We start from the raw sequence: 24827 nt of genomic DNA, 5'->3' as shown, positions 1-24827 counted from the left end.
GCTCACAGCAGTTTTCAAGCAATTTCATCCACTTAACAACATTTCAATTGTAAACAGAACTGAATGAACCAAGGCAGCCTATCAACGGCTCACTTTACCACCGGAGGATTTTCCTGCTAAAAGACCAGGGTTTTTTTTGCGATTTTTTACTGCGTGATTTTAACGGACAATTGCGCGGTCGTGCGACGCTGTACCTAAACGAATTTCACGTCCTTTTTTTCCCACAAACAGAGCTTTCTTTTGGTGGTATTTGATCACCTGTGCGATTTTTTGATCACGCGCTATAAACAAAAAAAGAGCGTAATTTTTGCAAAAACAACAATATTTTTCACTTTTTTTTATATGAAATTCCCCCCAAAAAAATGTAAAAATCAAAATTTTTTTAAATTTTCGGCCAATTTGTTTTACGCTACCTATGTTTTGTAAAAAAAATTGCAAAAAGCGTATTTTGATTGGTTTGCGCAAAAGTTATCGCGTTTACTAACAAAGGGAAAGATTTTTGTCATTTTTGGTGGTTTTTTTTTAACGAGTAATGGCGGCGATCTGCGATTTTTTTTGCGGTACTGCGACATTGCGGCGGACAGATCGGACCCTTGACTGACATTTTTGACACTTTTGGGGGTACCAGTGACATTACTGCAGTAATCAGTGCTATATATATGCACTGTTACTGCAAAAATGACACTGGCAGGGAAGGGGTTAACAGTATTGGACAGGGAGGGGTTAAGTGTGTCCTAGGGGCGTGATTCTAACTGTGCAGGGACAGATCTACTAGTGTAAAAACAAAGATCAACAGTTCTACATAGTAGAACTGTCTGATCTTCACTTTTACACAGGGAGAACTGACAGGCGGCTTGTTTACATAAGCCGCTCTGTCTTTCTCCCGCTGTACCGGCAATCGTAGTGTGACCGGCGGACATCGGGTCCGCCAGTCACACTCCCGCACTCCTCCGTGAACGAGCCTCAGCGGGCGTGCGCCTCAGCGGGCGCGCGCCCGCCCGCTATTGGCTCTAGAAGGAGTGACAGGCGAGCGACGTAGACCTACGTCACTCTGCCTGGCCGGGGCCGACTGCCGCAGTAAATATACTGTGCGCAGTCGGCAACCGGTTAAATCATTTTGCAGTGTCAGTAATATGTGGTAAATGTAATTTATTTGCCTGATCTTATATACAATAAAAAGTTAATTGACAGTGGTTAAAGATGCCTGAAAACTGCTCCCTGTGTGTCCACCATTACACCTTACCATTGATTTCTTTCCATGAAATCAAAAGCCATTTCATGCATATTGACATGGATATAGTTTTTCACAGTGGATTTTCTATGTTGAATCCAAAAACAAAACCCTATCCTTATTTCCTAACGTTATAAATGAAGCTGCAATGCCCATTCTGTTTGGGATTTTTATGTAGGTTTTTAGTAATAGGTTTTCATTATAACAAATAATAAACATTTTATAACAGGTAGATGTATACAATGAATAGTTCTTGTAGTCATACAGAAGCAGCCATACTGAAGAAGACTTCAAACAGATAAAACATTAAAATTCAGGGAGAATAACAGATATCACTGTCTACATCAGTGGTCTCCAAACTGCGGCGACCCTTTGCTTGCCTTTTTCCAGCCTTTGGGGCTCTATTCTTCCCACTGATATAGAACACTATTCTGCCAAACGACACCGACAAATGGGCACCATTTCTCCCTTTGACACTGACAAGGGGGCACTATTCCTTCCAATGATGCCAATGAGGCACTCTTTTCCCCCCTAATGCCAAATGTGGTGATGTTTACTCCCACTGATGCCAGGAAAATATTCACTTCTGCTGGCCACAGTTCGGCCCCTGTAAAGTCTGAAGGACAATAAACTGGCCCTTTGTTTAGAAAATTTGGAGACCCCTGGTCTACATGATGCTGGGACTAATTTGCAGTTCATTAAACCTTGTAAAGCTAGCTATACACTTAGTGAATTTCACCTGGTACCTATTGAACTTGTTGATAATCAATCAGTGAGTGGCCCTGTCAACACCAATCTGCACGCATATTCTTTGATGAAAAAATCAAAAGGGTCATGCTGAAAACTGTCATGCAATCAGCATCCAAATAGATTAAGGCACTGTTGGGGTATTCTGACAGCCGACACTGGCTATCAGAACACAATAGCCGCAGCAAGAGATTCAACACCAGAAAATCCTCTGGGAGATGGCCCGGCCCCCCCCCCCCCCCCAGCACACAGCAAGTGATTGACAGCCTAGGCTGTGCATGTTTCCCTCTGAGACTGTGTAGAGAGGTGCGTGTCCTTTTTCTCCACTCAGCTCCCTGCTCTGTGCTGTGCAGTGTGTAAGATCAGATCCTTGCTCCCTATCTTTTGGAGCCTGGAAATACTTTCTAAATGTTGTACTTTGAACAACTGTAAAGTAGGGAGTACTTACAGTGTCTCACAAAGATGAGTACACCCCTCACATTTTTGTAAATATTTTATTCTATCTTTTCATGTGACAACAAATGTATGGGCTTGGCCACCATCCTGCAGCTCAGTTTCAGGGTCTTGGCAATCTTCTTATACCCTAGGCCATCTCTATGTAGAGCAACAATTCTTTTTTTCAGATCCTCAGAGAGTTCTTTGTCATGAGGCGCCATGTTGAACTTCCAGTGACTGTATGAGAGAGTGAGAGTGATAACACCAAATTTAACACACCTACTCCCCGTTCACATCTGAGACCTTGTAACACCAACGAGTCACATGACACAGGGAAGGAAAAATGGCTAATTGGGCCCAATTTGGACATTTTCACTTAGGGGTGTACTCACTTTTGTTGCCAGCGGTTTAGACATTAATGGCTGTCTTGAATTATTTTGAGGGGACAGCAAACTTACACTGTTATACAAGCTGTACACTGACTACTTTACATTGTAGCAAAGTGTAATTTCTTCAGTGTTGTCACATGAAAATAAATAATTAAATATTTACAAAAATGTGAGGGGTGATACTGTAAGTTAAACAGGTATGACTTATGTCTATGTATCACCTAAAGCTGGATACACACTGCACAACGTGTATCCAGCTTAAGGCTAGTCACTTCACTGGGTATATGTAAAGGTTTACAACCATTTCAAGTTTCTAGGGGTTGAAAAAAACATCCGGAAGGGTGGGGGGGGGGATTGTTAAAGCAAGACAGAGGTAGTGTGGATGGGGAATAAACAGTCGGGAATGGGTCGGGGTTTGCAAAGAGGGAAGAAAGAAAAGGGGGATGAGAGGCAAGGGTGGGACACAGAGAAAAAAAAAAGAAAAGTGGTTGGGGGGGGGCAACCTTTCTAAGAGCAACAAAACTTTTGACTGAGTTATATATACCGTATTTTCACGGCTATAAGGCGCACCGGATTATAAGGCGCAGTATCAGTGAACGGTACATTTTAAAACTATTTTCATATATAAGGCGCACCGGATTATAAGGCACACTTTTTTTTTTGGAACGTTGATACGCGCGAGGTTTACTGGCAGGTGCTTATCACGAACCCTCGGATGACAGTTCTGGCGGATACTTTATGCCAGGCATCCACTATCCACTGGCACACAGTGGCATAACTGGCCCGGCGTTGCCTCCCAGTCTTCGTAAAGGAGTGCTCTCCTTCTATCATCCAGTTTTCCCACGTGATTCGCAGTTTCGCCTTGAAGGAACGGTTGACACTTATGTCCAGTGGTTGCACCCCTTTGGTCAAACCATCCAGTTAACGGTAAATTTTCAAACTATTTTCATATATAAGGCGCACCGGATTATAAGGCGCACTGCCAGTTTTTGATCAAATTTTAGGATTTTTAGTGCGCCTTATAGTCCGAAAAATACGGTACTTGCTTTTTATCACCAGAACCCTAATCTATTTAAAATTCACATTCACTGTCTCCGCATATTGATTGCCTTATGTCACACAACCCCATTCCTCCGCCCATCCAATTTCATTGCAATTTTCATTCACATCTTATCTACAACTGTTCAATTCATTATGCGGTCCCCCCCCCCCCCCCCCCACCAGAACATCCTGCATCAGATCATCTTTCATTCTTCTAACAAATACTTTACTTCCAGATAAAGAACATGCGATTCTTCCATTGCTCCCAATCCATCAGCTTCACATTTGCTGCCATGTATATTTACCATCTCTCATCCCATCTATTCTTCATGTCAGTCCGAGTCTCTGGTATTCTGCATTATCTTAGACTCATATTCCCCCTGCCATAGCTCTTATTTACTAGCATTTCCACAAACAAGCACTTCCCTTCCCTTTTCGGCTACACTTTCTTTGATATGATCAAACACAGAGAATTCCATTTAGAGGTTGTTATCCTGAAAGCAGCTGGAATTGCACATTTCTGAATCCTGGCTCCACGTGCCCATCTTCCTTTTTTTTATTTCAAACCACCATTCTTCCTGCCATCTGCTCTCATCACCTCTATATGTTTTTGGCCCCCTTCGCATTCCTTGCCCTGTTCTTTGTGTTGTCGCTCTCTCATTCTTAATGTCTGCTGCTTTCACAGCTTGCTTACTCTAGTAATTAATAGCAATTATGTAAATCTGCAGAATTGCTCCAGACTGTTACATGCAGCGTTTGCAGTAGGTCGTACAGGTTTATTTACACATGTGCTGTACGACACAATTGTTTTATTATTTATTTCCAGCCGTTTGTATGCTCACTCATGCTTGCTCATTACAGCGTATGCTAATAGAGCATCTGGCTCCATTTTAGCCATCTTTATTCCAATGCAGAACAAATGGACAAGCGCCATGCGTTAACATCAGTAGCGTTAGTCATGGTTTACTGAGAAATAACAGTTCATGCTGTTTGATGGTTCGTGCAGCTGTGGGCCTATGGCAATAAAGTGGCTTTGCAGATGACAAGAGCCTAGTACTTCAGAAAATGTGCCGTCTTGATGCTTAAATCTAGCTTTAAATATACACTTTGCTTTGTAAAAGAATAACAATACAGCAGCTAACAGCGGTCCTGTGTTACTTATCTGCATTCTAGTGCACTTGGAGATGTCTCCTTGGCACTCATCTATCATTTGAAGTACCCTTTTCTCTTTACTTTCTGTTGCCACTTTCTTCCAAGCTGCCCATCTTTTCTAGAAACAAATACCAGTCACAATCATTTAACAGCCATCAAAAGCCCAGAACTGCTAAAACTGAACTCCAGGCAGAAATAAAAGGCACACAAATGCAGCTCTATATTCATTTATGTACTCTTAAATGTATTTTTTTTTTTAATTCAAGTATTGTAAATATGTTGAGGTCCCTGTATAGCAAGCCACTATACAAACAAGTGAAGATATGGCCTAAATCCTGGCACACGCAGGCCAAATATTGTCCAATATTGGCCTGTTCAACGGAAATGGTCTGTCATTCGGCCCATGTGTACAGAAGCCTTTCCAACAGAAGCCAGCCAAATGTCTGGTTTCTGTGGAACAGCAGTGTTGGGGGTAACTAGTTACGAGTAACGGATTACAGTAACTACATTACTTTTTTTGGTAACGAAGTAACGTAACTAGTTACAATACTAATATTGGTAACTACACTACTATACTAGGCTATAGGAGGTAACTACACTACTAGGCTATAGGAACGCGCTTTCCTGCGTTACCCAAGCCGTGCGATACAATCGTTATTTCGAAGAATAGAGAGGGATGAAGTTTATGACTTTTTGTTGCACTTTATGTTTTATTCTGTTTTTTCAGGTTTTGTTCTCATGTTTCCCAAAGCCTGTGTTTATACAATAAACTCTATGCAGAAAGAGTGTCATGTATCTTCTTCTACACGGTCAATTATGAAAGAGGAAAGTAAAGTAATAAGTAGTGAAGTTACTTTTCAATTGCAGTAACTAGTAAAGTAATCTTACATTTTTTGAGTAACTACCCCAACACTGTCGAACAGGCATGCTGGAAATACAGCAGCTGATCTGCATCCGATCAGTGCTTGCAGCCAATGGCTGTGAGTGCTGGCCATGGTGTTCTAGCAGGGTGGCATTTCCCCTGTCAGAACACAATAGCTCAGCGGGCAGATCACTGTACTAATATTGCATAGTTAGCACAGCGAGCTCCTCCTAACTGACAAATAATCTGCCAGAGTGTACCAGGCTTTAGGCTAAGATCCTCCTGACTATACTCCTCTGAGAGGCTGAAGCCATATCTTTCACCCTTATAGTGTCTGGGCTCCGATGTGCGGTAATCCACCTTCTGTTTGCCGATTTGCAATTTTTACATAGTTACGTTGGTCATTGGTCCAACTTGTTACATAGCTTGGAATCCTTGTGAAAGCTGGAAATCCCTGTAGTAGGAACAGCTACTACAGTGAGCTGCACTAGTTCCCGGATCCTGTTTCTCAATTAATGCAAAGTATTTCCTAATTGCAAGTGGAGATTGTGACATCAGGCTAAGCTCCTCCTGGCTATACTCCTCTGAGAGGCTGAAGCCATATCTTTCACCTGTATAGTGTCTGTGCTCCGATGTGCGGTAATCCACCTTCTGTTTGCTGATTTGCAATTTTTGCATAGTTACGTTTGTCATTGCTCCAACTTGTTTCATAGCTTGGAATCTTTGTGAAAGCTGGAAATCATTGTAGTAGGAACAGCTACTACAGTGATCTGCACTAGCTTCCGGATCCTGTTTCCCAATTAATGCAAAGTATTTCCTAATTGCAAGTGGAGATTGTGCCATCACCGCCCCACCTCTCCCCCTCACCCAATCTGAGAGCGCTTTGCAAAAAAATGCAGCGTGTTCCCTGAATGGTAGAGCAGGCCACTCCCTGTGTTGGCATGGGACCCGGAAGTTGGAGGTCACTTTAGTATTTGAAGCCTACTAGAGTGATTTCCAGTTTCCATGGGGATCGCAAGGTATAGAACAAGCTGAACCAATTTACCTATGTAAAAATTGTCCTATCTAAACTTCAGCTTTATATACTCGGTCACAACATGGGGAGGGATAAGACCTGTAAGTGTTAATAGCCTAAGTCTCCTGTGAGGAGGGCCTCCCTTAAAATTTTGGCAAACCATGCATAGAACACTTACACCCTTAAAGGTAAGAAAATCTTCTCTATGGCTTTAGTGAGCTAACTTACCTGTAATTAAATATGACCCACAATATGTCCCATATGTAGGCAGCTGGACCCTGTAAAAATCTTCTGTGCAGGGATGCCATGTCCTCTTCCTGCTGCTGAACTAGCACTGTCATAGTTAATAGCTCCAAGTCTTCTGAGAAGTTGCCAGGAACAACCTTCAGATGAAGACCTGCCCCCTCCTCCTTCCTTCTCCTCCTCCATGATCTCTGAATAGGAAGAGAATCATTGGACTAATCAGACACTCCCCCATTGGTCGATCATGTTACTCATAGTGTACACTATAAAACAACTTTTCCCAATGGAGGAGAAAAGGGGTGGACAGGATATCGTCAGGAACTTGTTCACTGCAGCTTTACATAACTCAAGCAGCACTGGAAGTTCAGCAGCAGGAAGAGGACAGAGCATCTCTGCACATATTTTTACAGAATCCAACTGCTTACTCAACATGGGGCATAATTCTTTACAGGGGAGATAGGTCACTAAAGTTGTAGAGAATTTTTTTACCTAAACTTCAGCTTTAAAGAAGGTAGAACACCATTCAGTGTATAATGATTGCATACCAATCAGTGTTTGATAGGTTTAAAAAAGTCAAATTACGCTGTCTACCCGATGAACGAACTGAAGCTAAGAAACTGCTAACTGTTTTCCTATTTATTTCTGGAAGGTGTTTATAGGCTAAATTGTTCAGTTGGTAGCCTCTGCCAAGCTCAGGTCATATCACCCTCCAGCTCAACAGACAGTTTTACTCTGCAATGAAAGACTTCCCGATACCTTTCAAAGTGTTAATGTACTGTAGCTCTTAGAATATAGTAGAGTTGAGTGAGCAGTTCGGGCTGAGCAAAAGCTCGGCCTAAACATCAACTGTTTGCCTGTTTGGCGAACACCCATATTTGCAGGGCACTCAGCGGGCTTCCCCGCTGACAGCTTAATGAAAGACATTGCCGGCAATAGAAAAATGTTTAAAAAAATGGCCTTCCCCCCAGGACCTATTGGTCTGGTATGGATTTTAAGGGGAACCCCATGCCAAAAAGCAACGTGGGTTCCCCTCCCCCAAAATCCATATCAGACCCTAAAGTTTGGTATGGATTTTGAGAGGAACCCCCACGCCAAGATTTTTTTTAAAAATGGCATGGGCCCCCTCAAAATCTATACTAGACCCTTATCCGAGCATGCAGGAATGCCGGGGGCAAGCCATTGGCCCCCCTCCTGAACCATACCAAGCCACATGCCCTCAACATGGGGGGGTGCTTTAGCTCCCCTAATGTAGATCTATTGTCAATCACGATACCCGCCGCCACTGCTGGACCCAAAAAAATAAAAAAATAAATAAACGCTCCGCCTGCAACTAAGGCTAACTGCTGACTACTTGCCTCGGCGTTTGACAGGCCTTGTATAGGTAAGGGGCGGGGCCACCTGGCGACTTCACCTGGTGGCACTGCCCCCTTGTAACATCTCCGACCCAGCATGCACTGCTTTTTTTTTCTTTTTTGGGTCCAGGGGTGGCAGCGGGAGTTGTGACTGACGATGGATCTACATTGGGGGATTTTGTTTTGTTTTTTAGATAGAGGAATTGTCAAAAACTGTGTTTTTTCCTGTTTGACAATTTTTAAGTGAATGGGTAGGGGTACTGTGTACCCCATACTCATTCATATGATGGGGGGGCAAGATCTGGGGCCCCCTTGTTAAAGGGTTCAACGTTCCTGTAGAGATGGCTGTGAATGTAAAGTGGGTGCTGACATGACCACTGGCTGGAACTGTGAATAGTCAGACAGAGAGATTTCACCAGCAGACCAAGATCTTCAAAAATGGGTCCAAAGCTTTATACAGTGATCACATCATTACAACAAATCACAATATTTTGGAGCCACACAGAACCCCTTCATCAGACATGTGGTTGTTTAAGGGGTTTCCAGACTCCAATAAGTCACCTTCCTGCAGACCCCCACAACCACAGCCCAGGGTTGTCAGGAAGATGCCCTTGTCCCCATCAACATGGGGGCAAGGTGTTTTGGGGTGGGGGGGGCAGAGCCCACCCCTGCCCCAAATCACCCCCCATGTTGAGAGCATGTGGCCTGGAATGGTTCAGAAGGGGGAGGGGAAACTTGCTCGTCCCCAGGCTGCATGCTCAGATAAGAGTCTGGTATGGAATTTGAGGGGGACCCCACGCCAAAATCTAGTGTTTTTTTAACATTTTTGTATTGCCGGCAACTGTATTTTATTGGCAGCAATTTAAATGTTTTTTTTTTTATCTTTAGAAATGTTAGGTTTGCTGCAGCAGGTTCTATACACGATACAGATGCGCCACTTTGCAGGCAGACTAAGGGGACCGCCCAGGCACTATATTTAAAGGAATTTTTCATTTTTATTGTGTTTTTTAAGCATAATTAAAATCACTGCTCCTATAAAAACAGAAAAAAATGTATTGATACATGTCCCCCCAGGGCAGTACTCAGGCCCCTATACCATTTTTATGGCCAACAACCTGCATATAAGCCTTCAAAATGGGGACTATTGATTTTCAAAGTCTGTGTCCTATAAACTTTAATAGAGTTTGCAGCTCGGGTCTAAACTTTTTACATGTTTTTGGTGCAAAGCGAACAAGGGGGTGTTCGGGCCCAACTCTACATGACAGTAACTATCTGTTAAGGAGAGAAATCATTCATCAAATAGGCACTGAATAAAGATGGTTGTACAGTATAGAGCAGTGTTCTAAAGGGGATACAGTCTGGGGATTTTTCAGATGCCAAGTGTAGAAAGAAATAGCAACAAATACAGCAATGTGTTGGTAAAACTTATTCACCTAGCTTGAATAATCTTAAACATTTTTAATTGACTGGTTCGGAGTTTAATTTTGTTGTGTAAATGGTTGAGTTAGTCACTGTTATCGTTGGAAAATAAGAGTACATAGAAGCATAGCTATGTTCTTGCAATTTGTCTTACAATTCAAATTACATTTAATGTGTTTTAAATCCTGTGTATGAGATACCACTCAACCTGAAGTGCCCTGGGCCCCCTCATAGTCTAAATCTTGCCCCAAAGCTGCTGTATCAGGCCCCTTGTAGAAAAAGCAGTTGCGTACCAAGTTCTATTTTTTTATTTGCTTACAATTCATTTTCCATTGCAGGTTTTTGAGAGATCCACTCTGTTTATCAAGTCAAAAGCAGCACTGATTCACAGAGGTTTACCAAAGCCATTCCATAATTAAAGCAAATTTGTTTGTGCATTCAGGGTGCCAGATGTGACCCTTGCATCTACAAATGCTTATTTATATACTGACTCAGGCTCTTAGATGTTTCTTTTCTGCACACCAACACATATACTGTATATATAGAGAAAGAGTGGTTAAAGTAGCTCTCCTCCAAAGTGTTTTCATGTTTATGTGGCTAAACTCTGGTAAAATAGAAGCAATGTTTAACCGGTTCCGAACCGCCCACCGCATATATACTGCGGCAGGCAGGCCCTCCTGCGCGAACCGACGTAGGGCTACGTCGGTCGCGTCTGCAGCTAGGGGGCGAGCGCGCGCCGCCGGTGGCGCGCTCCTGCCCCCACTCAGCAGCTAGGACTCCGATGCATGGGGCAGGCGCCTCCGAAACACAGCTCACCATTCTTCTCTCTGGAATGATCACAGAGCTCCTGTGATCCTTCTATATAGGATCACAGGTCTCTGTGATAATTTCACAAGCCCACCCCCGCCCCTCAGTTAGAATCACTCCCCTAGGCTCACATTTAACCCCTTGATCACCCCAGTGTTAATCCCTTCCCTGCCACAGTCATTATTGCAGTAACAGTGCATATTTTTAGCACTGATTACTGTAGTCACTGGTCCCCCCACAAATGTCAAAAATGTCAGTTAGGGGTCTGATCTGTCTGCCGCAATCTCCCAGTCCCGCTAAAAATTGCAGATCGTCGCCATTACTAGTAAAAAAAAAAAAAAAAAAAAACAATAAAAATGACATAAATCTTTCCCGTAGTTAGTAGACGCGATAACTTTTGCGTAAACCAATCAAAATACGCTTATTGTGATTTTTTTTTTACCAGAAATATGTAGCAGAAAACAAATTGGCCTAAAATGGTAAAAAAACGGAAAATTCCTATCATACTTACCGTAATTTTCCTTTCCTGATAGTCTCCATGGCAGCCTACGTGTGGGTTAACCCCGCCTCCACTCCAAGGTTATAGGACCCCCCTCCCATAAATTTCAGCTCTCAGGTACAGCAGGTGTTCCATATCTTAGCCGAATCCAAGACGAGAGGGTGGGTACTCCGGCTGCCATGGAGACTATCAGGAAAGGAAAATTACGGTAAGTATGATAGGAATTTTCCGTTTTCCTGTTTGTCTCCATGGCAGCCTACGTGTGGGAAATAACTAGCTCACTCCACACGGGTGGGAATGCTTTAGCAAAGAAAATTTTAATTCATGCTATTTGCAGACAAAACAGTCAAACCAAAATTAACTGAGGACAGAGAAGCAGGCTCTACACAATAGTGGGTCATAAAAGTATTGACTGATGACCACGAAGCCGCTCTGCAAATCACATCTGGAGCCACGTGCCGCGAAGCCGCCCAGGAAGTAGAGATACTCCTTGTAGAGTGCGCCGTCACCGCCTCTGGAGGAGCCAGCCCCTCAGCTCTATAGGCCTGTTGGTTAGCTGCCACTATCCATGAAGCGATAGTCCTAGATGAAGCAGGTTTACCTCTGTTCTTTCCCCAGAACAGGACAAAGAGGTTGTCAGACTGCCTGAATGGTGCAGTTGCTTGAAGATAGGCTTTTAAGGATTCTCCTACATCCAACGGATGAGGATTGGACTCATTAGATGACCGGAAAGTAGGCAGGACAATCTCCTGATTCTGGTGAAACACCGAGGTGACTTTCGGATTTGAATTCAGCCTGGGTATTAGTACTACCCGATCCGGGAAAAAAGTCAAGAATGGTTCCTTACATCCGAGAGAACTTAATTCAGAGACCCTTTTAGCCGAAGTAATGGCTACCAGGAAGACAGTTCGGATGGTCAGGTCCTTGATAGAAGAAGAGGAATCTATGCCCGATTTGGAGAGGGCATTTAGGACAAGAGGTAGATCCCATTTTGGGAACCTAGGTCTTCTCTGAGGATTGAGCCTGACTGCTCCTTTGAAGAATTGTTGAATTAGTGGGTGTTGGGCCCACATAACCCCGGAGAAGGCCGACAAGGCCGAAACTTGAACTCTAAGAGTTGCCACTGAAAGGGGCATATCCAGACCAGCCTGAAGAAAACTTAGTATTTCTTGAATCCCAGGGACTGAGGAAGACATACCTTCAGGATATGCAGACTCCATGAATCTTGCCCAGATTCTACAGTATACTTTATTAGTACTTGGTCGTCTAGCATTCATCAAGGTGGAAATGGCTGTAGATGGGCAGCCGAGCGATTCCAACCTTTCCCTCTCAAGAACCAGACCGTCAACCGGAGAATTGCAGGACAGGGGTGCACTGATGTTCCCTGAAGAAGCAAGTCTGGTCTGAGGGGAAGAGGGACCGGGTCCCGGTAACTCAGTTGTAGGAATAGCGGAAACCATGGCCTGTTCGGCCAGAAAGGCGCCACCATCACTATCTCCACATCTTCCGCTTGAAGTCTTTGCAGGAATTTGAGAATGATGGGTACTGGAGGAAAGGCGTAAGCCCTGCTGAACTCCCACCTGTCGGTTAGTGCATCTGTCCCGTAAGCTTGAGGACACTTGCCTCTCGTGACATACTTCTCCAACTTGTGGTTGCAAGGGGAGGCGAACAGATCGACTTCGGGAGACACTCCCAACGACAGAATCCATTTGAACGACTCCACATGGAGAGACCATTCGTTGTGGTTCAACTGGACCCTGGACAGAAAATCCGCTTGAACATTCTGTGAACCTGGAATGTAAACTGCCGAGATGTTCATCAGGTGAGTCTGGGCCCAGGACATGATCAGGTCTAATTCTCGTAGCAGAGAGAGACTCCGTGTCCCACCTTGTCTCTTCACATAAGACACTGCCGTGGTGTTGTCCATCCGAATCATTACAGATTTCCCCTCTAGCAGGTGTTGGAAAGATCGAAGACCCTGGTAGGCTGCTCAGAGTTCCAGTATATTGGAGACTGGAGTGTGTCTCTGAAAAGACCATCTCCCCTGTGTCATCTCTGTCAGACAATGAGCCCCCCAACCTGAGTTGCTGGCGTCTGTTGTGATTATAGTCCATGAGACTGGAACCAGAGAATGACAGTTGAGCAGATTCCTGCGTTGCAGCCACCAAAGAAGACTGTATCTCATGCTGGAGGAGATATGAATGTACTGATCTTTCTCTTCTGTGTTCCACTGTTGTAGGAACCCTTTTTGGAAGGGCCTCATATGCCAGAGAGCCCATTTGACCATTGGAGCCGTGGACACCATGGTGCCAATGATTTTGAGGCACTGAGAGGCTTTCAGCCGAGGAGAGGAAAGAGCCGGAAGGATTCTCTCCCTCACTACCGGTATCTTCTCTAATGGGAGAGAGATTGAATTCTCGACGGTGTCGAATTGCGCCCCAAGATAGACTAGGCGCTGAGTGGGCTCCAGCTGACTCTTTTGTGGGTTTAGCAGCCAGCCAAACTCTTTGAGGGTCGATATGACCTGATCTCTGTGTGCCAATAACTGATCCTTTTCTTGAGACAGAAGCAGAAGATCGTCTAAGTAATGATGTAGACGTATACCTTTCAATCTTATGAAGGCTACCACTGCTAGAAGAACTTTGGTGAATACTCTGGGTGAGGTAGACAGGCCGAAGGGTAGGCAAATGAATTGCAGATGCTGATTCTGAACACAGAAGCGAAGATATTTGTGGAAGTCGGTTGCCACAGGTACATGAAAGTACGCATCTTTCAAATCTATTGAGGCGAGCCAATCTCCCGGCAGTACTGCCCTTTGAATAGTTGAGAGTGTTTCCATCTTGAATTTTTCGTTCTTTATGAACTTGTTCAGGTATGTGAGATCTATAACAGGCCTCCAGGCCCCGTTCTTCTTCTGGACTAAGAAGAGGGGTGAGTAAACCCCTTGAAATTTTTCTTGTTCCGGAACCGGAGCTACAGCTCCTTGAGCCACCAAAGCGTCTACATAGGCGAGCAAGACTTCTCTTCTCTCTTCTAGACAGGGTAAATGAGTTGAGATGAATCTTGGAACTGGATCTGCCAGAAATGACCATCTGTGGCCTGTAGAGACCGTCCTGACGGTCCAAAAGTCAGTGATTGAGGCCGCCCAGACATGCTGAAAATGGAGAAGACGTGCCCCCACCTGACGGGCCCAAACTCAAAAAGATTTAGTGGAATCTTGTCCAGCAGGCGCTGGATTTTTTGATGACCTCCGAGTAGAGGATTGACCACCTCTCCAGTTTCTTCAGAAATCTCTATTAGGCTTGTAAGAGCGTGCATCTCTTGATCTCTCCGTGTATTGCCTCCTAGGTTGAGGCTTCTTCTGACCAAATAGTCGTCTGTCTTGCGGGAGGAAACCTGACTTTCCGCCAGTAGCCTTGGCAATGGCGCTGTCTAGTTTGTTTCCAAAAAGGGAAGTACCCTCAAAAGGGATCTTACACCATGCCTGTTTAGAAGCTGGATCTACAATCCACGGGCGAAGCCACAAGGCTCTCTTTGCTGTTACTGAGGATAGCATCGATCTGGACAGAAGACGCAGAACATCGATAGATGCTTTTCCTAAAAACACTGAAGCCAGCTTGAGTTCGTGAATAGGGGAACTTTCTACGGCTTCTTCCGAGAGACTTCCAAGTTTGGATTCTATATCGGAAACCCAGACTTCCATGGCTTTAGACATTGTTGCTAATGCCATCACAGGTTTGCAGGCCGCGCCGGCCGTCACAAAGATCCTCTTTAGGTCCAGATCTATCTTCCTATCCAAAGGGTCTTTGAAAGAGACCGCATCATCTAGTGGCAAAGTGACATGCTTTGCTAATCTTGTAACTGCCGCATCCACAAGAGGAGCAGATTCAAGACGGGCGACATCTTCAGGTTTAAAGGGATATAATTTCCCAAGTTTGGAGGATAAGGAAGACTTACTATCCCCTTTACTCCATTCTTCAGTAATCACCTCTTGTAATTCAGAGAGGGAAGGGAAGTTGATAAGCTCCTTACCAAGGTGCTTGAAGAACTTCCGCTGCTTTTTCTGAGGAGACACAGGATCCTCCCATCTGAGAGCTTCTTTAATGGCTCTGATCAGGGGTGAAACTAGGGCGAACTCAAAGCCGCCTACAGCCCCTTCTTCTTCCGAATCACTGTCAGATGATTTTGCAGAAGTAATGCTCGGTTGAGAGGGGCCTTGATCTTCCTGCACTTCCGCTGGAGAACTAGATGTGGTGGGACCAGGTGGTGGGACTGTACCCCATTCTTTCAGGGACTGTTGTACTATTCTCTTCACTAGAGATTCCAATCCTTGATCCTTTTGCCCCCTCTCACCGGCTGCATGAGCAAAACATGGCTCACATAGGGACTTGTCCTCCGGGACATGCGCCCCACAACCCCAACAGGCTCTCTGGTGTGTGCGGTGACTCTGGTATTGTGTATGGTGTCTGGGGGAGGAATTAGAGCGTCTCCCTTGCTGCCTACTCCCTGATGGAGATTCACGGCGTTTAGATCTGGAGGATGAACTCCCACGAGGTCTGACAGGGTCTCTTTCTTGTGGTAAATCAGGCCTGGAAGAGCTGATGGAAAAAGAGAAAATCGGGGAGACACTGGATTTAGCCATGACCTAGGGACCAGCAAGCCCTCCCCGCCCCCCCCCTCTGAAAAATGCCAGCACCCACCTGTTGTGAGAGGGCTGGCCACAGGAGGGCGGTGACGCAGGATCCATACTTCAGGCCAAACAACCAGACTGATAAAGAAAGGTAATACATATCAGACACCATGTCAGTGATACATTGTGAGGTGACAACCAGCCGCCCCCCCCCCCCCCCCCTCTGCAGTCAAGTCTCCATTGCACATACCTGTAGCAAGGAATCCAGAGACACTGGGAAGCTGCCGCAACGCCCACAGTACATTCCCAAAGTACAGGGGAATCGTCAGCTGTTTAAATCTCCCGCCGGAATGACATCAGCGGTGATGCGGCCGCGATCGCTAATGCGCATGTGCGAACCAAGCCTCGACTTCGCTCGCGGCGCACTGCGCATGTGCGGGACCACGAAGCGTCTACCGATTGGACGCTAGAAGCAGAGGAGGAAGAGGAAGGGTTTGTTGAACGCAGGAAGGGTTTGCTGGAACGCAGGAAGCGTTCCAGCGCCATTGGGCCAAACAAACATATTGTACAGTGATAGGAAAAGAGACAGACAAAGTGCACATAAATAACAAATACCGCTGCCATGAAGGGAAGCAATGCGAATCTTCAGACCCATGTCAGAGAATGCCGATCAAGCTTCAGTCAACCGCAGAGAGCAGGGGATTTTAAATGTCACTCACCCGCCCGTGGCTGGGCTCTGGACATGCAGACACCATCCAAAGTATCCTAAGGTAAGCTGGACGTAGTAAGACATCAGAAGTGTAGGTCCTTGGAGGAGGACAAAAAATGAACACCTGCTGTACCTGAGAGCTGAAATTTATGGGAGGGGGGTCCTATACCCTTGGAGTGGAGGCGGGGTTAACCCACACGTAGGCTGCCATGGAGACAAACAGGAAATTTAGATTTTTACATTTTTTTTTTTTTTTTGGGAATGTTATATAGCAGAATGTGAAAAATATATTTTTTTTGTTTTCAGAATTGTCACAATTTTTTTGTTTATAGCGCAAAAAATAAAAAATCACAGAGGTAATCAAATACCACCAAGTTCTATTTGTGGAAAAAGAAGGACATCAATTTTATTTGGGTACAGCGTCGCACGACCGCGCAATTGTCCGTTAAAGCAACACAGTGCCGAATCGCAAAATATGGCCTGGTCATTAAGGGGGAAAATCTTCCGGTCCAGAAGTGGTTACTGAAATGACAAGAAGCAATATTGCACACCCAAGCACTTGTCCCACTGCTCACATTTTTGCAGTGCAGCAAGTCAGACTGACAGACTCAGCAGGTTAACTGAAAATGATCAAGCACATGATTATTTTGTTTTTGTTTTTTCATTTTTCTGAGATGTTCCTGTGTGTTTCAATCTCAGCAGGAAACCTAGAAGGAGAAAAAAAGATTACAGCAAATACAGACAGCACCTTACATGAGAACATTCTCTGTTGTGCAGGATTAAACTAAATTGCTGTATGTGGCATTTATCACAACAAAAATAATATTACATAAAAAAAATGAAATATAAAAATGTTTGTGTGATCAAAATAAGTAGAGGAATACTTCTGTTTTTACCAAACATGTAAAAAATCTATGATTGATGGGGCTCCTTTCTTTTTGTCATGGAGTGACTAAAACAGCATGCCCAGTGAATTTTTAATGTAAGGGGAGCAACTTGACATTGTTCCCTCTACATAGCATCCTTGGAAAGGAACCTTCTGTGTGCTGAACTACTCTGGATACTCGTCTCTGACTCATAGATTACCAATTCTATAACTTTAACAAAACTCTCTTGGGCACAGGCTCACAGACACCTCTTTACTATGATTGAGCTTGGGGCCGGCAGAAAGTTTGACCTGAACTCTAGTTGTTCAAATGTTCACCAAATGGGCAAACTGAAGGGGAAAGATCTGTTCCACCGCCCAAACCTCTGGCTGCTGCTGCTGGAGGTGATTCATTTAGTGCCGGTATCACTACCAGCACAAAATGAACAACTTTCACATTAAACAAGCCAATATGTATTCTCGGTGACCTCACTGAACGTATTTATGTACATGATCATAGTTGGTCAATGATAAAGAGGAAGTCTCTAATCAACTTAAAGAGGAAGTAAACCCTCCTCTGACACTTGTACCTATAGGTAAGCCTATATTAAGGCTTACCTATAGGTACTGTAAATATCTCCTAAACATGTACCGTTTAGGAGATATTTACCTTACATGCAGCCAGTGACATCACTGGCGCATGCGCTCTGAAGGAACGGCCGCTGGTGCCGTTTCTTCAGAGCCCCGTGCCGTGACCGTCGGCTCCCGCGCGGGTGCACAGGAGTGACGTCACCGCGGCTCCGGCCAATCAGATGGCCGGATGCCGCGATCCCGTAAGACGGGTGACTGAACATGTCGCCCGTTATAGAGGTAAGCGGGCGGCACGGCGGGGGCTCGTTCTAAGGTAAGTATTTCATAATGAGCTAGTATGCTATGCATACTAGCTCATTATGGGTTTCTCTTTCAGGTTGAAAAAAAAATTGGGGTTTACAACCTCTTTAATAGTGAATAAAAATGGGCATACCATCGTCCTAATGATAGTAATAAGAATATTGATGCAAGGAGACAATTCCCCTCAAAAAGAAGAAGAGAAAAATGGGCTATCGCTGTACTCTGGACAAATTACACATTGAGGTAAAAAAATATATATTTTCATTGATCCAAAAATAGGATAAAAACAGAATATCCAGATACAAATTGAGACATAAATTTCAAAAATATAAATAAAATCATCCAAAACAAATGAAAAATGACAGGGTAACACTCTCTATAAGTAGCGCTGTGAAAAACAACAATTATTTAACAATAAAAAGGAATGTGCCATAGAATAAAGTCTATATAATATGAAAACACCCGGTGCTGTTCTTGGTGTTGATAATGTGCCAAAAAACGATTTAAATCATAAAAACAGTAGAGTCTTCCTTATGCAAAATCCACTTCCAATACCGTCTCACGTGCAAAAAGTGATCCCACCTCCCATGGATGTGAACTCACCAGCTACTAATGCCTTCCACTCTCATGGTCGGTAAACCAGCTATAATCAAACAGCTCCAGGGTAGATGCCAGATTCTCACTCCATACAATATAATGGGTCAAACGTTTTGTGGGAATAAAACAGAAAACTCCAATGGCATAAAACCAAAAACCATCCAATTTTATTAAACAAATATATATAAAAGAGCTGCTCACATTATGTAAAAACAATTCAGGCGTTTGCATATATTGAAGTTCTGTGGTCTCCTGTCTCAACACCGATGGACGCTGCTCGATCCACATCCCGGTGTCTCCTCTGGTCGCTGCATGAAAATAAATGCAATTCAAGCAGAACTTCCCATGATTCCTATGGGGATGGTTCACATTTATGCACTGCAGTTTATGAATGGGTGCTCTAGTCATATGCCTTCAGATGATTGTTTAATTCATCAGAATAAGGCAAACTTTCCTTTTCAATCTGCAGCTGTTGTTGTAATTTTTCTGGATTATTATATTTAAAAACATATACTGTAACTATACACTTTACACTGATGCTAGGTATACTCCACAATGGAACATAAGAGATATAGTGAGTCCTCAATAAACGAACATCCTCTACATGTTTCTCGGAAATCTGCCGCTTCTTCAGGAGTGGCAATACTAAATAAAATCTAAACTAAGGATAACAAAATATAAATAGTAACAAACAATTACAATGGTGATACATAATATAGACATGAAGTGAATACACAAGGGAATAAGCTGTTGCTTAGCAATAAAGACCAACAGATGTACTGAGGCCAAGATGGCGACTCTCCCCCATGGCAGACATGAGGGACAAAGAATGGGTGAGTATGCTAGGGCTGAATAGCTACTGGAAAGGAATATTTACAAAAGGTATATTTGGTCAATGACATTGTCCATCATCACTGGCCAGTTTGTTGAAATTCAGCTGGTGGCTGGAAAGCTGTCATTTTTGATGAGTCCAGCGTGTGGGTCACAATGCATGTGTCTGCAGGTCATCTGGGCTTTGTTCGTTGTGATATGATAGATCTACATCACTGGACAACATGACTGGCAATGGATTTACACTGTAGATCATTTTTTAACCAAAGGAATGTGTCACAGTGTGGGTGTATTTTTTTTTTTCATTTCATTTTTTTGTGAATAAGTATAAGGGGTACTATGTAAGGGAGTAGGTATCCAGGGGCCCCCTATTTGTAAAGGGGGCTTCCATTTTCCAAAGGTTGCCCCCCACAAACCCCTCCCTCCACCCCAGGGATGTGGGGATGAAGCCCTTGTCCCCATCAACATGGAGAAACGTTGCCTTGTCAGAAGGAACCTCTTGACAGATACTCTATCCATGTTGAGGTCATGTGGCATGATACGGTTCAGAAGGAGGGCACACGCTCGCTGCCCCTTATTTATCTACTGACTAAGGCTTTTTTGCTTGAGATTCTACCCCGATTCCATATCAAATGCTTTTTAAGGATTAGGATATGGTATGGATTTTGGAGGAGATCTCACTTTTTCTTTTGCCTGAGGTTCCCCTCCAAATCTTTATCAGACTATTATCAAGGATAAGGAATTGGGGAGGAACTCATATTGTTTTTTTTTTTGGCATGCCACCTCCCTCCTGAACCACACCAGGCCCTAAAGTAAAACAAACTAACAAAAACTGAGGGATGACTCCCAAAATCTTTACCAGACTTTTATTCTAGATCTGGTCTGGTCTAGTCTGGTAGGAATTTTTAAGGGGGACCCCATGCAAAAGTGGGTTTCCTTCTCAAATCCATACCAGCCCCTTGTCCAATGATAATGATGATAAGGTTGTGGAATGGCTTTAGAGTGGGACCCTAGGCCAAAAAAATAAATAAATGGGGTCCCCCAAAGTAATTCTAGATCTTTCATTCAGGCATGTCCGGTAAAGTGAGGGACAATAAGGGAGCAACCACCTATTAAACCATACCAGGCCAAAATTGTGCCACCATGGGGAGGGTACTTCGCCAGGGGTGCCTCCTGACAAAATACTATGTCCCCATGTTGATGGAGACAAAGCCTCATCTCCACATCCCTGTCCCAGTGGATTGTGGGGGTCTTGGGGGGGGGGGCTTATCAGAATCTGGAAAGGGTACATTATACTCCTTGTTACTCATTCACAAAATAAAGGAAAATGTGAATAAGTACACCACAAACTCCATAAAAGAAAAAAAAATGTCCCAAGGTTTAAACCTGTTGTCAATCACAATAAACAATGCCCCAAAAACCCGCTGACACCAGCTTGACACACATAAGATGACCCACATCAACGATCCTCTTCCACTGGACTTTGACTACAGCTCCCTGGCTGCCTGATGAATGTCAACAAACCAGCCAGTAATGTTGTCTGACATCATTGACCCCATAAGGACATATAGTTGTGACGGTACTCAGTCAATGACACTACCTGTGATCCCACTAGCCGCAGGGGTGTCCAAACTTTGGCCCTCCAGCTGTTCAGGAACTACAATTCCCATGAGGCATTGTAAATCTCTGACATTCACAGACATAACTAGGCATGATGGGAATTGTAGTTTCTGAACAGCTGGAGGGCCATAGTTTGGACATAGCTGCGACTAGCGGCTTTGTTAATACACATAAGCCATCAGCAGAAAAACATCTGTCATGTAGTGATTATATGTAAATATAATTTTTAGATTTTTTAAATGCTGTAGTTCTAAAGTTTGCTTCTTCACATGAGGGTTTAATACATCCCCCAAGCATTTTTTTTAATGCATTATGTATTTTTAAAGTTACTCTTTATGCATTATTAAGGCCTCATGCATAGGAATGGTGAGAGGCTGAATATATGTCCAGAATAAAATTCATGGCCTTTTCTTGCACTTGGGGAGCTGTAGGTGCTGTGTCTAGCCTTGCATACAAGCAGATGGCTGTATGCAGCTGTGCTTCATCTGGTATGCGCATACAACATGTTTTCCGAAAAACATGGAAGTTTCACTTTTGGGAAATATGTTGTTTATTTGTTTTTGACCTGGTACATGTCTCCCATTGTAGTCCCCCAGCTACCATTGATCTTTTATAATCAAATGCTTGAAAATTGGCCTTTAAAAAGGCTAGAAATATTCAGGGGGATTTGTATGTTCAATGTTTTGAAATATTTCTCTAACCAACCCAGGCCTGTCCGCTCATCACTACTCATCACAACACACTGCCCATCTGGTCCTGGACCCTGCTGAACTGGCCACATTTCAAGCCATGTATGGCCGGCCTAAGTTCAGTGACCATTCACTTTGAAAAGTAAAAGTATACTTTGCTAAGTCAACAGTTTGTATTCTCTTAGCAAATCAGTGCAATCCTGTCTTGTCACAAGCTCCTAAACCTTTTATGGCAATACATTTTATTTATAGCCAAAACATTTTTTGTTTTATTTTTTTTAGTTGTGGACAAAGCAGGGGAGGTTTAAAACCCCTGTCAAGTTTTTATTTCTATCTGTTTTCCCTCTCTTTATTTGTTCGTCCCCCTAAAGCCTCGTACACACACGTTGAAAATCGGCAGGGAATTTTCGTCCGACGACCGATCTGCCGATTTTCGGCTTATTAGTATGATGCTTCCAACAACCAACTCCAACTTTTCAGCCGAAAAAAATCTGGTGTGCAGGCTATAAAATTTTTGTCCGCCGTCAAAACACGGCCGATTTTTGTGCAGTCAGTACAGATTTCGACAGGGAAAAATCTAATGAGCAAGACTGGGCATGCTCAGAGAAGAAAGAACACAAAGAAAGCAAACCAACACATGACATCACTTCTGAAGTAGAATTTTATCGTGCGGGAAAATTCGTGTGCAGTCTAGAGCACAATCCAACCAACAAAACACCACTCTGGACAAAAGACGAACGACCGGTCGGCGGAAATTAGTTGCGTGTGTACTAGGCTTTAGGGTCCTTTCACACGGGCTTTCCCCCTGGCGGACAACGTTTTGATCAGCGCAGCGGGGATCGATCCGCTAATCCCAGCTGAGCAGGCAGATAACAGGTCTGTCTCCGCTCTGTGTGCAGAGACAGACCTGTCAGATCCCAGCTCTCCTCTAAGGGAGATCGGATGAAAACGGACCGCCTGTCCGTTTTCATCCAATCCTATCCAATCCTCCAGACGGATGGAAAATAGGGTTTTCATCCGTCTGGATTTCATGGACAGGATTGGATCGAAAAGTAGCGGGTCACCGCTGACATCCGCTGCTCCATAGGGGTGCATGCAGCATCTGATCAGATCAGCCTGAAAAACTGACAGGTGGACCTGATCGGAAAGCCCGTGTGAAAAGGCCCAAGACAAGAAATGTGTTACAGGCCAGATCACCAGGCAAAAGTAATGGAAAAAAAGCCTAAGGCTGGGTTCAGCTGTTGCGTGGCTCACAGCAGTGCATCCCTGTTCTCCGTTTCAGAAGGTAATCAGGTCCGAATTTCTTCTTTATCTCGGACCTGAAACAGACCAGAAGACGCATAGGACCCTTTTTCCAGTGCAGACTGTGGCCGCCAGAGAGCTGTATGAACTGGTTCCATTGAGAGCCGGTCACACTCCCCTGTCCTGCAAATTGGATGCAGGGAAACCCGCATCCAATTCGCATACGTGAAAACCAAGAATTTACCAATTGTTAAAAGCCACCACTTTTAAGAATTGGTAAACTATCATAGGTTTTAGATACCAGTATAATCGAATACCTTTAGGCTCGGGGAACAATAAATTCAACAAGCAGCCATGAAATAGTATTTGTGTACATTCGTTCCATTGCTTATAATGTTCAATAATCTCTATTTTATAGCACTTTTAACTACAAAGATCACAACTTAAAATGAACATACCACAAGATGTCTTTATGTAAGCATCAAAGAGACTTACAAGTGAAATTCTTTAAAAGTTTTCTTTGTACTCTCCAGATATATGGTAGCAAACCTGCCAATGTCATCATTATTTTTTCTCTGTAAACTTGAAACTTTTGGCAGAGGGTACTTGTTTAAAAAGCAAGTAGGTTGTAAAAGAGATATTTGTGCATGCTGAGATCCAATGTTATCTTGATATGTTATCTTTAAAAGAGACACAAAAAGAAATAAGACTTATTTTTCTGCTTTAGGTCTGGTCTTTCATTACCGAGCAGCAAGTAATCGGTACGCACTGACTTTCCCTGATGCTGTGCGATCCTGTAAGGAGAACTCTGGTGTCATTGCATCTCCAGAGCAACTGCAGGCTGCATTTGAGGATGGCTTGGACAACTGTGATGCAGGATGGCTGTCTGATCGAACTGTCAGGTGACTTACAAGATAATGGTCTAAGTTATGTTGGTGGCTTTTAGTTATGTGTTATTTAACCGGTTGCCGACCGCCGCACGACTATATACTGCGGCGGTCAGCCCCGGCCAGGCAGAGTGACGTATCGGTACGTCACTCGCCTGTCTCTGACTTGCGAGCCTATCGCGGGCGGGCGCGCGCCCGCCGAGGCGCGCGCCCGCCGCGGCTCGTTCACAGGCAAGTCAGTGCGTGTGACCGGCGGACTCGATGTCCGCCAGTCACACTGCGATCGCTCCTGTGAAGGGAGAAAGACAGAGCAGCTTGTGTAAACAAGCTGCCTGTCAGTTCTCCCTGTGTAAAAGTAGAGATCTGACCGTTCTACTATGTAGAACGGTTGATCTTTGCTTTTACACCAATAGGAATGTCCCTACACAGTTAGAATCACGCCCCTAGGACACACTTAACCCCTCCCTGTCCAATAAAGTTAACCCCTTCCCTGCCAGTGTCATTTTTGCAGTAACAGTGCATATGTATAGCACTGATTACTGCAGTAATGTCACTGGTAACCCCAAAAGTGTCAAAAATGTCAGTCAAGGGTCCGATCTGTCCGCCGCAATGTCGCAGTACCGAAAAAAAAATCGCAGATCGCCGCCATTACGCGTTAAAAAAAAAAAAAACAA

At 44.1% G+C, this 24827-nt stretch overlaps 1 protein-coding gene across 2 annotated transcripts in view; it reads left to right on the top strand.

Moving 5' to 3' along the window:
• The window catches only part of NCAN (neurocan), a 373708-nt gene that overhangs the window by 180777 nt on the left and 168104 nt on the right, over positions 1-24827 (top strand). For both annotated transcript variants that reach the window (XM_082243138.1, XM_082243139.1), the window contains exon 4: positions 23994-24168. In XM_082243138.1, coding sequence (XP_082099264.1) covers positions 23994-24168 — 175 coding nt within the window. The remainder of the gene's footprint in view (positions 1-23993; positions 24169-24827) is intronic.

This window comes from Pelophylax lessonae (assembly GCF_965119305.1).
Source record: "Pelophylax lessonae genome assembly, chromosome: 1".
In the NCBI taxonomy this organism is placed as follows: Eukaryota; Metazoa; Chordata; class Amphibia; order Anura; family Ranidae; genus Pelophylax; species Pelophylax lessonae.
Note: the sequence above shows the minus strand (reverse complement) of the source record. Positions and strands in the feature narration are given on the sequence as shown.